This window comes from Eschrichtius robustus, chromosome 8 (assembly GCF_028021215.1).
Source record: "Eschrichtius robustus isolate mEscRob2 chromosome 8, mEscRob2.pri, whole genome shotgun sequence".
In the NCBI taxonomy this organism is placed as follows: Eukaryota; Metazoa; Chordata; class Mammalia; order Artiodactyla; family Eschrichtiidae; genus Eschrichtius; species Eschrichtius robustus.
The window spans coordinates 56,469,511-56,485,327 of NC_090831.1; the positions used below are offsets into that span (position 1 = coordinate 56,469,511).

The following is a 15,817-nucleotide window of genomic DNA, read 5'->3' on the forward strand; positions in this document are numbered from 1 at the left end:
CAAAAACAAAGGCCTTGTTAAACCTCCTGATAGCTTCCATCTGATCTCTCCAGTGAAACCCTTTTATCTATAGTATGCTACACATATCCTTTCCTTCAAACTATTAAAACTCCTTAAGGACAGGAAATCTGTCTGCATATCTTATTTAACTTTCAGTGTGCTCCCTCATCTGCTTTAGTTTTTCCACTAGATTAAATAAAGGAAAATCACAACACAAGGGTACTCCATAAATTTCACTTGTTTAAATATGGTTCTGGAGAATGTGCAGTTGAAGATTATGAACATGTTATGTTTGTATCAAGGTGATGGTAGAAGCCTTTGTCTGCTAGAAAAAGCCTAATTTCTCTTTTAGCTAATTTTTCAGTTTTTGTAATTAGGATATTCCTTCTGCTTTCACCATTGGGTGGCTATTGAAGGGAAATAGAGGAATTAGGATGGCCTCACATCTTTATCATTGGCTCTACAGTTTTCCAGAAGTAGTAGCTTTTTGGAATTATGTAATGTCCTCTACCAATGACCATGTATGAATGTTATTACATTTCCTTGTGTGACAATATACTATTGTCTGGCAGTGCTGAGACTCATGTAGCACACAATAAGAAATAAAGAAGCATTCTGTGCATACTTAGATCTTTACATTTTTATTTTAAAACATAGAATTGCATATTGGTTAACACCTACTTTTAAACAGAATGATGCATTAATTAAATGCCTTGTCATAACTGTTATAAGCTCTGTTATAAAAATAAACATCTCACAACAAACTACAGTGTCAGCTCTTTAATAAATACATAAACCAAAGTTAGTAGTCAATCAGAATTATATGAACAGGCTCATAGTATACAATGTGAAATTATCGTATTCCCCAATCTTCTATGTCATTTAAGGCAATTTAAATTTATGTATAATTCAAAGCCAGAAACAATAAGAAACTTGCTTAATGAGAAATAGTTTCTTTCTTAGAACTATTTTATATTCAAATATTTTAATTTAAAAATACACTCTATATTAAAAAAATTTTTTCTACAAAGGCAGGACTTAAATGAAACACATAGGTTATATTACTGAAATTTAAAAACATTTCTAATTTTTTTGCAGACATTTAAAAAACTTTAATGAAGTAGCTGGTAAATGTAAAGTGGTTTTAAAGTTATGTTAAATATACACCAAATGAATTTCTATATTAATATGTGCAAATTTATATTTTAATTTAGATTTAAAATATTTTATATTCAATATTAATAAAATCTATGTGCCATACTTATTGTGTGGAATTGTTATCAAAATCACATTTATCTGTTGTACAGTGTAAAGTTAGTAAAGATTTTTTACACAAGTCATACATTTTCCACCCTTGATGACTGCAGTGTTTTGGGTTTTTTTTATTGTTGGATTAGATGATTTTAACTGAAATAGGTTATGGAGGTTAGAAACCTGATTAATAGAGTTAGCTTACAAAGGTAAATTTTTGTGGGAAAGTAATCCAGGTAAATAAAAGAGTAGTGTTATTACTCTCAGATATTTCATTAACAGCTGCCCAGATAGCTGAACAATTGTTTCATATAAGTCAAATAATTTAAATATGCAGTTTTATGACAGTCATTACATGGGCTTAAGGTGAATTTATCAGAGCCAAAGAAAAAAGTCAAACAAAAGAACAGAAATGATAAAGAATAAAAATGTAGGAGAACTTGAAGGGAAAGTTTTCCTACAACACTGATTGGTTATACCATATTTTTCTCCTGTCATTGACATATGACATACAAGATGCTGCAAAACCTAAATATGCAAAATCTAAATCTAAATATGATGGTTTTATGTAATATTTTTCCAGTTAATTCTGTCTAAAAGTGAGATGATCATATGCAAGTATTATTTAGGAAGTAATAGAAAGAATAAAAATTTGTTAACAAACCTTGGAGAAACTCACTCATTCTTGTCAGTTAGGTTAGGGTTCGCTGAAATTGTAGCCACTAGCATAAAGCATAAGTAGGAGGCTGAAAGAGCTTTTATAACCTAAAGGTCTACAGGATCTGAACTCATAATCAGATGGTTAGGCTCCATGTTGAGTTGTATGTGATCCAGATGTACTGAAAACTGACTTCACATGTTATCATAAATGTGTTATTAAATATTTATACAAAAATGAATGTCCTTATACCCATGAACATTTGGTTAAAGATAAATTAGTATAATGTTTATTTAAGCAAAACTTCAAACACTGCATCTAAGAGGTCAACAACTGCAAGATACATTTAGAGATGTTAAATTAAAAAGTGGATGTCTTAGAATTAATGAAATATGAACACGTATAATTAGTTACCCATAATAAATTTACCATTGAGGAATTATAAGAGAAAAGGGAAGTGATCTGAAAGAATGCTAGTTTTATATTTCTTTCAAAATATATCTCAGTTTGCATTGCATGAAGTGGAGTTCTTAAGGTCGATATAAATAAGGATAGTTGTAAATTAAATGTTAAGAGTAAATAAAACAATATAATATGCACATGATTGAACTCCCAAGTGGTTGTATTTCACTTGATACTTTTATTAAAATATATAGACCTCAAATCCTTTAAAATTGAAAGAAGTCGAACAGTTGTAAAAATTTAAAATTCTTAGTTTTTAATGAGTCTTTGTTCAGGTGCATAGATTCAAATAAGTTTTAAAATCATTAAGAGATGTATGGAAATGAAGAACTTCATTATACCATTACAGTCAGTTATTTTTCACAATTAGGCTTATTGAGCTTGAAGTTTTAGGGCACTCTCTTAGGAAAAATGAGTAGAAAAGAACAGGAGTAAGGAAAGGAAGGAAAAGCCATTGCGTTTAACTTACTATATCAGGTACCAGGAGGAACATAATTCTAAGGAGAAACGTTTTCATAGTCCATCATAATCATATTTCAACATCTTATAGATGCCCATTGTCATACATAAGAATATCTTCAATAGAGATTAAGTGTATATTAAAAACATTTGAAGTTTATTCTTTAGTGAAGTGTTGCATCTGATGCATCCACTAATTTTAATTTTGAATTTTGAAAAATTTGCCTCCAGAGAAATCTATTCTGTTTAACCTTAGATTTTTTTTTTTTATCTTTATAAACCAAAGCTAAATTAAACATTTAGGACATAATCAGAGTTTTAGTGAATTTCTGAGTCTTTCAGAGAATGTCTGAGACTTCATAAATATTAATAAATTTCAAAAAAAAAAAAAGATATCAGATGCTTATAAATGCATGTACACTGCAGTGTAAAGATATCCCCAGAGAAGTAAAATGCATACAGTTATATTGTAGTGCATATATGGCACATTTCTAAATCATGAAATACTTTAGGGCACAGAAATGCTGTCGTACCAAAAGTGTTGTTGAAGTTCTTAACTTTGTTAATCATTTAAAGTTTCATAACTCGTATTTAATATCAGTGAATCTCAAAAGGCTCCTGTGTTCATATTAGTTGAAAATAGGCTTTATTTACATAAATTATTTAATCTAAAAATACCCTGTTTTCCCTTAACTTTTAATTAATTCTAGCTAGTCAAATATTAATTCTTTTCTCACAAGGAAAATGTCAATTATTCAAGTAAATATAAGCTCTAAAATCTTTTAAGAATTAGACCTTTAAGTAAAAAAGGAAAGCACAAGACATCACAAGCATAACTGCAGTCATCATCTAGCATTGAACTGCCTATCAGAAAGTTTGTCCCTTCCTATGAGAAGAGCCTTGTTCCACTATAAATTAATGCAAACTAGTGAGAGTGTCAAAATATATATCCCTTTATTTTAAGAATTTCATTTTATTATGCTATTTTGGATAACTCAGCCCTCATAGAAATTAGCTTATGAACATCATAATGTTTTAAAATTTTAAAATTTTCAGCATTTCAATGAATGGATATTTTCCACTTTCTCCTTTTTGAGGGCTGTCAAGTATCCATTTATTTTCTTTTTTAAAAAGGATGCTGTGACAGGCATGCTGCAAAAAGAAGTTTTGCATTATCCTTGGTGATCAAAGGTATTTTACATAAGTGAGTCACAGTACTGAATTATGTCAATGCCGCTGATTTCTCATTTGGGGAAAGAAATACAGTTCAACCTAGCATCATAATTGCTTGGCTGCAGGGGACGGCTGATGGAGTTACTGTGTTTGTTGGCTGCAGAACAACTTATTATATGTTTTTAAATCCTCTTTAGGGTAGAATATGGAGTGGGATTTAGTCTTCATCGAAATGCAAATATCTGGCACTTTAACTCAAGTGCTGGAAGACAGAAAGTCTGGGAAGCTGATTATAAGAAGACATTTTAAAGGAATTTAAAATAAATTCCTTAGTTGTCATAGGCAAAGCTCTGTACTGCATACAGGACTGTTGGACTTTTAGCCAATAAAATCAGACTGAATAAGTCTGTAAGGATATGGTAATTGTGATGAAGTTCCTGTTGGGGAGGATAAAAGTTCATGGCCTCTGTATCAAGCTCTCTGGCTGAGCACTGAGCACTGCACAACTCCAGGGGGCGCCGTTCACACAGGCTATGGTGTGAATGGACTTCCCTCTAGTTAGGCTATTTTGCAGTCTCTTAGAAGCTGATTAGCAGATAGACTGGAAGCCAACCATGGACAATTCTGTTTGAATTACTTTTTTCTGCTTTGTTTTGAAATTTTCTTATACTTAAGACTTCAGTAAATCACATCTAAAAATACTTGCCAATTGATTATTTTAAAGATTCAAGAGGTAGTATGACACTGTTCAATGAACACTGGCCTGGCAATAAGAAAAAAGTTCTCTTTGAATGTTGCTACTTGGTCACTTAGGGGTTTTTGAGAAGTCATTTAAACTTGCTGAGCCTCAGTTCTCTGACTAACTACAAGAGTGAATGAGCTTATTTCTAAGATACTGTCTATCCTCCTCCAGTTGTGTACTTTTAGAATTCTGGTGAGTAGGGTTGAGGTGATTCAAAGAAAGAATGTCCTTAGACTGCATTGAAGGGCAAAAAGAATATAGCTTAATTTAGCTTTTAATTTGAAAAATGCTATTATCTACTTGGAATAAATATTGGAGAAGACTCAAAAGTGTGGTGCTTTGCTTAGAAACTTTGCAGAGTTTCTAAATATCTCGTGAATTTCAACCTGATGATTAGACAAATGAAATGGTGAAATAATCCATCCAGTTTACCAGGTAAGAAGATATAAAACTCCACATCTGCACACAACGAAGCTGTTCAAATTTTGATGTTACTTGAAGTGTCCCTTAGTAAATGTTCAGCTTTTAAAAGTATTCTAATAAAGTGACGTTGTATTATTATTAGGTTTTATGGCAGTAGTAACTTAGCACTTATTTAATCCAGTCATCTGTGACATTATATAAACTTATCCTGTAAGAAAGAAAACCAAAATATAAAGGCAAAGAGGAAAGAATGTTAGAATTAGTATCCATCTTGTAAAAGAAGAAAACAAACACACATGCATAAAACTAGTTTCGAAAGCAATATCCCTCAAGGTTAAGGTTTTATCTGTTCATCTCTTGAATGAGTGAAACACTAATCATTTACTCATCTATCTGTTCTTGTCTATTCACTGCCAATTGTTGAAGTTTTTGGCAACATTAGTATAATTGCCTTATTACTTTTTCATCTGCATGTTTGGTGCAGGGATTACTGTACCCTTGTAGTGACACAATGCCAAAACTATCTCACAGCATTGTCTCTCTGGGAAGTGTAGAAATGGCGGGTACCTGTAAAGTGTAATCAGTGCTCTTCAGATGATCTACATTCTATGCTGATCTAAATAAGTTATATATTACAGTAAAGTGCTACAATGACACTAGTATCAAACAGTAGTAAGACACATTTTTCTCTGAAGAATTCAGCAGCAGTGTGAGTCACATGATGATGAGGATGCTTGTCAGTCTTCATTTGAGTGGACAACCAGCAACTGGCATGATCTAGAAAATTTATCTCCTCCTGTGACTTATAAAATTATTATTTTATAATAATAATTTTTAGGAGCGATCATTAAAAATCCAGTTTCCCATAAAGTACTTTTTAATCTTTTTAGAAGTTGCACCTGAAAGTTTCATGAGCGTTTAGTTTGCTAATGTCCATTTTTATTTCTTCAGGTTTCTCACGTCGGTAGGTTACTGCTCTTGTGCAAACGCCTTGCAGAATCAACTTGTCCTTGATGGAGAGGAAATATTATCATTAATTAAGTGCCTAAATATTGAAAGTAGACAATAACATACTGAAAGTATTTCTTTTTTAGAATTCACTGACCTTTTTTGAGGCTGACACCCTGTAATCTGCCGAGGACTTAATTTTATTACTATTCCATTGTAGTATCACCTGTCTAATAATAAGGACTTTAAGCAACCCAATCAAGAATGTAACTATGAAGATGATGAAAAATATCCTCAAATAGCTTGGGCTAGAGAAACATTCTGTAAAGAAACAAACAAATAAATGGTTTAAAAAACTGGAATGAGTAAATCAAAGGATTCTAACAATAATGTTAGAAGTAAATAATGTTCATCATCTCAGTAGGATCAGAGATATTTGCAAATCTACATTTTCAAAATAGAGGACTGCCATTGTTGATTCAAGAAGTAAACTAATTATTATTACACATTTATTATTAAAATCTTTTCAACAGAAAACTCTCCTTTGGAGAATAGCCACAATTAAGGTATTCAATAAGATTATTTCTTTGCAGCTTGATTCTTTATTTGTACTAACTGGAATATGTCCAAATCCCTTAACCAAATATAATTTTATCCATGACAGAGAGAGGGACAGTTTTTTTGGTGTGGTGTGGATCACTAAGTGGAAAATAGGATTTAAAAAATTATTTAACAGCTCCGTGCATTAACGTATGTTTTTCTTGTTATGCTTACTCCTCATTTGTTACACATCAGTAATGGAAAATAAAGTAAACATCTGCAGAAGCTAAAATCAGTACTACTCTAATAGATGAATAAATATTTCCTTTGAAACTGCAGTGTAAGTTTTCGTTATTATTACGCATAGCTTCTCCAGGAAATGGGAGTGTGTAATTTGGGACAATACCCAAATCTCTTTCCTCAATTGTTATTAATTTATTTTTTACTTGTCTGTTAACCAAATCTATCCTATTTTGCTTCTAAAAATTCCGCTTTTTGTTTTTTCAAGAACAGATAATTACTAGCTGGAAAAGGAAATGCTGCATTAAGAGGAGGGGCATTCTAGGTCTCTGTTTTAGCCCTAGACCTTTGGCAAAGTCTAGTTGCAAAGTCTGCAGGCTCTGTGGCTGCCAGAGGTATTACCCTAATCTAAGAGGAACATGGTTGCATAATACACAAGTACTCCACAGAACTCACCAGCTGCCCCACACTCACAAAATTACCTCCTGGCCTAAAGAAGCATGTGTTTTCCGTGCATCCTCCAGACTTTGGGGACTTCACCTAACTGTCTGAAGGTCTCCTTGAGAATGCCTTTTGGGAGGGGACCTGCCAAGGCTTAGAAGAACAGTCAGTCATGAGTGATTTGTGTCTGAAATCCCAGGGATGACCAAGCATTGCTCTGAATACGCCAAGAATTCAGTAACAAGGGCTCTTCTCTAAGTGGGAAGACTTAGAGCCAGTTTTCTCTTGGTCATAATGATAAGGTTCCTTGAAAGGAATGCTAAAAGGAGGCTGGAGGACTACTAACTGGAATAGAAGCACCAAATGCAAGTGCAAGTCTCCCTTTGTTATGGTCTCACACGCAGAGAGAATCCAAGATGCTCTATTCAAAAGTGGTACCCTTGGTGGTGCCCAGGTTTGTGACATGCAGGCCTTTCATTTCCCTTGGCTGACTTAGAATACTTAATCAGCTAAGGTGGCACATGGCTTGATCTCACTTAATGGCTTCTTGCCTAGTAGGAGCTTAGCCAGAAAGACCAAAAGAACACCCTTTAAGTGTGATCAAGTGGATAGATAATAGAGGTGGCTAACAAATGCCCTTTCCCTCTCCTTGCACAATAGTTGTGAAGGAGAGGGTAGCCCCCTAGCTACTAATACATTTTACAAATATTTCTAATGGGTTAGGATGGAGGACATTTTTGGGGCTCAAATCTGCATGCATTTTTAAATTTGGAGAGCCAAAAATTTAGCCCTGGCCATGCCTCTTTTCTTAGTTTAGGTCAAGCAAGGACTTTTCCTAAGGAGCTTTAAGGGAATAGTTTTTGTAACCACACTTAGGTCAGAATAGGTTTGTTTCCTTAACATAATAAATTACATGTTGACAATAAGGGCTCTATTTATTAGAAAAGGCACTTGGCTTTGGGGTGTGATTGCTGCAGCCCCAGCTGGCAGCACATGGGCTCTTTTCAAAGCCAAATTTATTATGGGCTAAGGTTAGTGTGGATGTGAGGGGAGAGGGAAACAAAACTATGGAGAAAGTTTATTCTCCTGTGCAATCTCTCTAAGACCTGGAATTATTCTTACAGGTTAGAGGAAAGACTAGAAATAGGAGTAGCAGTAGGAACATTTTCAATGAATACATGATTTCCAGCTTCATTTCTAATTCTTATATAGTTTAACACCTTAAACCTGAACAAAATGGGGTGCTGGCTTTTGGGTTCTAATGAACTTTTGTCCAAAATGATCTTTGAACACAGCTTTCACATGTTTCTTCCATTCATATATCATCTTTTAACTGAAAAATTTTTTCATGTTCACTGGCTCATTTAATCCACGCAACTCTTTGAGATTGGTATTATTATCTCCATTTTACAGATGAGGAAACTGAGGCTCAGTGAAATTTTGTAAGAGGGCTGATATTTCTTAGCTACTAGTGTCAGGAGACATGCCTTAAGCTAAGGTCTTCAGATTAAAATTTCCATACCCTTTCCATTGTGCCATCTTTATATTCATTCACCCCTAAATTGTATTGATATCAGAATGAAAATTATCAGGGAGGAATGGCCCTTTTGAAATTATGTACTTTGCAAAAGCAGATCATTGCTACTTAGAATTTTTTGGCGTCACCTGAAACATGAAAGTAAATGTTCGTTTGACATGAGCAAGGTTATAAATGGAAGCAAGTTTGGATTGTGAAGGGTAATGATGGCTCCATAGACCTTGTCTCTAAGGGTGAAATGGACTCTACCTAGGAGAATCCTATTCTTGGCTCACTGAGGTCTCTCTAGAAAATCTGTTTGGTATACTTCCATGGAGGTGCACAGCATGCAAATTTAGCTGGGTAGTTGAGATGGTAGTTTAATTGTTAGGAGGGAGATCTAACAATTCAGCCATACCATGGCAAATATCCTCAGCTGGTTTTATAGAGCACTATTTCTTGGAGGTTGAAAACATTGAAGCAGTTAGTTCTTTCTTTAGGATGGTAGATTATGAGCCTTATTGGGGAATATGATTCTCTACAGATACTCTTCAGTACTTTGATTATTAACCTTTTGTTTACCTGATGTTTGGTCCACATAATGCTGTTCCTTGAGAGTACATGAGGTTTTACACCGATCAAGTATAGCTTGAGACAGATTGTGAGGGTGAAGGCATTGCACACAATTCCTGTAAGGGGAAACAGAAGTAAAAACATTTAATTTTTAAAAGGTTGTAGCCTGTAGTATTTTCTGTAAAAAATAAAATAAAATAGGGTACTGCTTTAGGACGGCAGAATTGTAAAACTGGGAAAGAAAACTATGACGTTTATTTGTAATCTTGGCTGAATTTAATACCATGGCAAAGTTACATTCTAACCACTTAAAATATTTTAATGTATAAAATCAACATAATGATTTTTCTGTACTGAGAAGAAAATCTCTAGGAAATGAATAAGATACTCTCACTGCAAAATCAAAAACAAAACCAACTAGCACAGATGTTTTAGCAGATGAATATTATGATACTACTAGAAAAATTTATCAATGAACATACAGTTCAAATTTTGGTTGGGTTCATTAGAAATACCTCCATCACACCATCATTATCTTCCTAGTGAGTTACATAACCTACAATGCATAATTTAAAAAATTTTACTTGAGAATGTCTTTTTAAAAATTGAATAAAACAAATTGTAAGGCACAGTGATATTCTGAGTAGTGGTCTTTGAACAGGACTCAAATTGTTATTGGAAAATTAATTATTGGCACAAAACAACAATGCCACCATTATTTAACATCACCTTTCACTTATCCATCACTTCTTTCTAGAGTGCTTCATAGCCACCACTCTTTATCTTTAAAAGAATAAAAATAAAACAATAATAACAGCTAACATTTATTCTATGATTACTATGCACCAAGTACAAAGGTTTAGGTATTTTTTGCATGAACATCTAATTTAATTATTTCACAGAATTATACCACGGTATTATTATTATCCTCACTTTTAATATCACGAAACTGAGGCACAAAGAATTTAAAAAATCTTGCCCTAGATCAAACAGCTAATTAATAGTAAGTTGGGAAGCAGGCAGCCCCTAAATCATCACATCGTACATCTTAAACTTACACGAGGTTATATGTCAATTATATCTCAAAAAAGCTGGGGAAAAAAACCCCAATGAACCTTTATGAACACTGAATATTATTCTTTAAAAAAAAAAACAAACCTATTTCAAAAAAGACAGTGAATACCTAGATAAAGTCTCATGCATGGCCAAAGATTGGAATCTAAGTCTTCTAATTCCTAAATTCCTCATTCAGTTCTTTTTTAGCGTGATGATAACAATTTATCTGGAGAAGATCCGGCAACTTTTAGGTTAAGGTAGGCAAAATAGAAAAGGTCGAACATGAATATAATGAAGGACTGCTTTATGTATGTTTGGAATCAGGAAACACATACCAGTTTTCATTGCAGGCTGTGTGACATGTGGGACAATGTTCACAGAAGCGGCCGATGCTCCTGGGATCGGTGCACTCACACCTGCCACATACACATGTGCCTCTTCCACTACACACTTGGCCTTTTGGATTGACACAGTGCTGGGCAGATGCTGATGGGCACTGGCACCGATCCCCTTCCCAGCCCCTGAAGCACTGGCATTTGCCTGCCTCACACTCTCCATGCCCTGCAACAGAGACACTCCAAGACCTAAGTTATTGAGGTCACTGACTTTGTGAAGCATTTCCAAACATGAATTCCCCTTCCATCTCCATGGAGACACACTGACAGTCAAGTGAATAGAAACAGCATCACTTTCTATTTGTCTGACATAAACAATGCCAGGACTTAGGAGTGTCTATTTTCAAAGCTGTTCTATTGTAGATAATCTCCCCATGCTAATCTATTGTGCTGACAATTGTGAATTCTGCCCTGCCGCAGTGGCTGCCCAACTACCTGAATGAAGGTCGCTGTACATTCAGTTTTAAATTAAAAAGACACAAATATAAAAAAGCTACAGAGGCTGACGTAATGTTGTCTGATTTGAAATTTGAAAAACAGGGGTATTTTATGAATAGCTTCCATAATTTTTTCTCTTAGTCACTCATTATTGCTCAGGGCCTGGGATAACTTTGAAGGTCTATTTGGCAAACCCTTTTAAGTGCTTCAGTTCTGCTAGTGCCTTGTTTAAAGATAAGATCTCTGGGGAAGTTGAAGTAATCCTTTCACATCTTCAACACATTATTTAGCAGGTTTGTGGGGCATGTCTTAAAGTATGCTGTGAGGTGTTATTAGGTGGTAAATGAGAGAAAGCAAGAAAGAAAGCAAGGTGGTATGTGTGTGCACGTTGTAGTTGAGGAAGAACACTGATTATACTCAGTTAAGTGGATTTTAGCCTGCAGGAAGTATCCAAGATTTAATATGCTAATGTGAACTAGAAATCATCAAGAGAGGGTAAATTTTCAGGGCTGTAAAATGTTTTTCAAGTTTATCTGGCCAAAGACTTTCCCTTCCTTTCTTCTTTCCTTCCTTTCTCCTCTTTCCCTCTCTCTTTTCCTCCCTCCCTCCTTCTCTTCCTCCTTTCCTTCCTTCCCTCGATTGCTGGCTTCCTCCCTCCTTCCTTTTATTGTGGAGCACCTCACAGGGTAACTGTTCCATAGCATCTACTGTTGGATCAGCTCAATTTGTTAAATGTAAAACTAATGATATCCAGGCCAAACAAATGCCTGCCAGACCCGGTTCCCTGTATATGGGCTGCATGCCTAATCCTAGCCAGCAGATCTGTGATCATGTGTTTTTATTCTCAAAGGACACTAGTGAAGAAAATGCTTGTCAGCCTACAGTTTGCATTTATAACTTATATACAAATAATTCAAAGCAGATTCTCAACTGCCTGTAGGTCAGTAGTATCATAGTCATATAGAAGGACCAGTACATTGATTTTTAATATTCTACTATTAACAGAGACTGGGATTCTCAGTGTATTCAAAGTTCATTGAGAGCTTGACAGCTGTGGGAAATGATGATCTCAGAATTCTTTTTCTGCCCTGTCCCAAACAGGATTAACACTAAAAAATTAGATGACAGTTGCAGTTTGTTCTAAAGTCATCTATAATCCATTCTACCTAGATACCAGGTACAGCTGAATAAATGTTTAGAATATAAAATATTATGTGTATAAGATAGAATATAAAGGAAATTTGCCATCACATATTTATGTGATATAGGGCACATTTTTAATTTACACAAGAATAAAAATTTATTTTGTATAGGTTTGTTACTTTCCATATGCTTATTACAATGAAATATTTCATTTCATCAATAATTCAATTAATATCTGCTTACCAAAATGCAAACTTTAAAAAGGTGCTTTAACAATAAGTGGATTTAGCACACTGTCACAAAAAAATTAATTCATTTAAAAATAATATTTTGTATTAATTTTCAAATGTTGCATATATTTTCTAGAATGTAACCTCTAGGTGGCAGTAAACTGAATTAGCCAAAAAGTACTTTTGATATTTTCGTTTTAAATTATCTCATTTTCAAATCTGGTCTGTTTGTGGCCTCTGGGACTAATCTAGATTTCTTATGAAACCAGCATTTTCTTGAAGAATTCTGTCATTTGACGGTTTTGTTGCTGGCGTTCTTCCAAAAATAAACTAGAGAAATTTAAATTACTACAGATTTACAATGCCATCTATGATAATGCATTAAGAATTTTACAATGAATGAAAAGTATATTTTTATAGCTAACTATCCTCTGAGCAAGATGGAGGGAGTAACCACTTATGAGAATGAATCAGATCCTTCTAGAAGAATACCCAGATTATAGAAAATCTGTCAGACATTATCAGTAATTTCCTTTTCTGGTATATGTCTTTACAAGATCAAGGCATACTTGAAAATAACAATTAACTTTTGGTTTTAATTTTTAAATATTTCCTGTACAAAATAATTTAAACTGTAAATATCAGAATCATGTACTGTAAATCTGTGGCTATGTCCTAATTTCACAGACTTTGAAAGTTTGAATGTTAAATTCAGATTCAAAGTTGGTAATTATAAAGATGTGATTTAAAGATACTTTAACATATATGCTGGTTTAATATATAACTATATAAATAACTGCATGTACATACTTATACTCACCAGCACACAGATTTCCATGGTGATATGGACAAGAAAAGTCATCTTTTTCACAGTATTGTCCATACACTTTTCCAAGCTTAATTTTGTGACATAAACATTTCCCACAAATACAAACTCCTCTACCGCTGCAGGCAGGTTGATCCTTGTGTGACTTGCAACTTTCAGAAGGAAATTGATCTTCATCAAAATGACATTTATTCTCATCACACTGGAAGCACTTGGCATCTAGAAAAGTTTCTTCTACACACTTTCTTTTAGGTCCTCTGCTGTCATCACACTGACAGCTGCAGTTTCTATGTATATGAATTTTAGTGGTTTCATTGAAACCAATAGGTTTGATTATTGCATAGCTCTTTCCTTCCATGACATCACATTTTTCCATTGTAACTGTTACATTGAAAAGAACCTAAATTTGTGGGTGGGGAGGAAGAAAATATATTTATATGTCTTGATAATTTTTATTACCAATATTATATCTGTTAATAATATTTAAGTCAATAATATACCATCTTATAGAAATTAATATTTATAAATTACACATGCACTCTCATATGTAGACATAACATTCCTTTTTAATTTCATTTATTTCCTAATTAATGAACTGGAGAGTTAAATGATGCAATGACTGAGACTTGCCTGTATTGCAGCATTAAATGGACATGGGTTCAAGCCTATTTGAAATGTGTACTCTACTTCTGATCATGAATTTATATCCTCAACTGACTTCTTAGTAAACTTGAGAGAGAATAGACCATTTTCTGGATTTGGTCCTTAACATGTGGAGTTACTGAATATATCTGGCACTAAAGATAGATCAGATAAACTAAAGTCAAGAGCTTCTGCTCTACTGGTTTAAAACCCTGAGATGAACAATTGTTCAAATGAACAATTTTTATTTTGTTTCTGTTTTCCAGGGGCCCAAGTAAGTTTTAGAGTTAAATTTTAGTTTATACATGGTGTTAAGAAGAAAACATGGGGCTTTCCCTGATGTTACTCAAGGGAAAAAGATTTAGGATTCTCACTTTTAGATCTTAAGATCTCAGTACAAGGTCATACATTTGTCTCAGTGGAAGATGTTAGTCCACAACTAAGGATCTGGCCTGGCAGGAATTGGTTTCCCCCATGCAAACTACAGAATGTCTTTCTCCTGCCAAATTTTTCCTTTTTCTCTATTTTGCCTTCCTGTACAACACGATTGGCTTAGTGTGTCTATTTATATTTGTTAACTCACCTTATGATCTTCAGGTACTTTGGCAAATAAAGTTACATGTTTTTTTTCCATGTTAGACTGAGATATGTTACAATTTAAAAATACTTTGTGCTAGGCTTTTTGATTGGGATGGAGTTAGATTAGATAGATAGATGATAGATATGGATGAATATATATGGATGGATATACATATGAATATATAAGGATTCGCACACTCTCTCTGTATGTATGTGTATATAGATATAGATAGATAGATATCCATCCCAACCAAAAAGCCTAGCACAAATATACACAATGACATGAAAGGTCTAAATTTAGGTTTATACGTTATATATATATATCCATTCGGAATTAGAATTAGTCTCATAATATTAAAATCAATACTGTTGGTGTCAGACTTGAAATGTTTTTTCTCTTTAAAAATATAAGGATTAACAGACTGTAGGATAATGTGATCAACTGCCAGTATTAATAGAGCAAAACTTGGGGTTTATATAATTAAGTGGTCAAATGACTCTTCCTTAGTCAAACTGTTTATACTACTTGGTTGAAAGTGAGGGAAAAAAGGGATGTAGACAAAGAAAAAGAAAAAAAAATGTAAGGAGTAAGGAAAACCATTCTGCCAAAATCGATTTTGAAAGAAGGAGCTACTTCTAAAAAGGTAACCCTTTCTCAGAAACTAACTTAGCACTATCTTTTGCTAGCACAAAATTTCTCTATATTTAGTGGAAATTATATATGTATTTTGTAAACTGGCATAAAATGTCTTTTGAACAAAATTCAAGGAGTGATTATGGAGGAGCCTACAGAATTTGAATTTGAAATAATTAATTTCAAATATACAGCTTGTTGGAACAACTATACTACCTGCAGATTCTAAACTTCCCAAGAGGGAAAATTATATTCTAATTAAAGAGAAGGAAGATTCTCCTTTATTCAACGTTAGAATACTAGGATTTTTAATCTCTTTCAATAACTTTTTCTTTTTCTCTGTAGCATGATATTAAAATAATAACATCATAGAACCTTAGAGATGGATGGAGGCGGGATTAGAAATCTTCTAGTTCTAGCTATTTATTTAAAAATGAGGCAACTGATG

General features: G+C 33.7%; 1 protein-coding gene across 2 annotated transcripts in view; it reads right to left on the minus strand.

The window, feature by feature from the left end:
* Positions 1 to 1,258: 1,258 nt before the first annotated feature.
* ITGB8 (integrin subunit beta 8) overlaps positions 1,259 to 15,817 on the minus strand; it is a 95,206-nt gene continuing 80,647 nt past the window's right edge. For both annotated transcript variants that reach the window (XM_068550522.1, XM_068550523.1), the window contains exons 10-14: positions 13,509 to 13,914; positions 10,818 to 11,043; positions 9,436 to 9,542; positions 6,274 to 6,437; positions 1,259 to 6,177 (exon numbers count right to left, since the gene is read on the minus strand). In XM_068550522.1, coding sequence (XP_068406623.1) covers positions 6,055 to 6,177; positions 6,274 to 6,437; positions 9,436 to 9,542; positions 10,818 to 11,043; positions 13,509 to 13,914 — 1,026 coding nt within the window. In that variant the 3' untranslated portion in view covers positions 1,259 to 6,054. The remainder of the gene's footprint in view (positions 6,178 to 6,273; positions 6,438 to 9,435; positions 9,543 to 10,817; positions 11,044 to 13,508; positions 13,915 to 15,817) is intronic.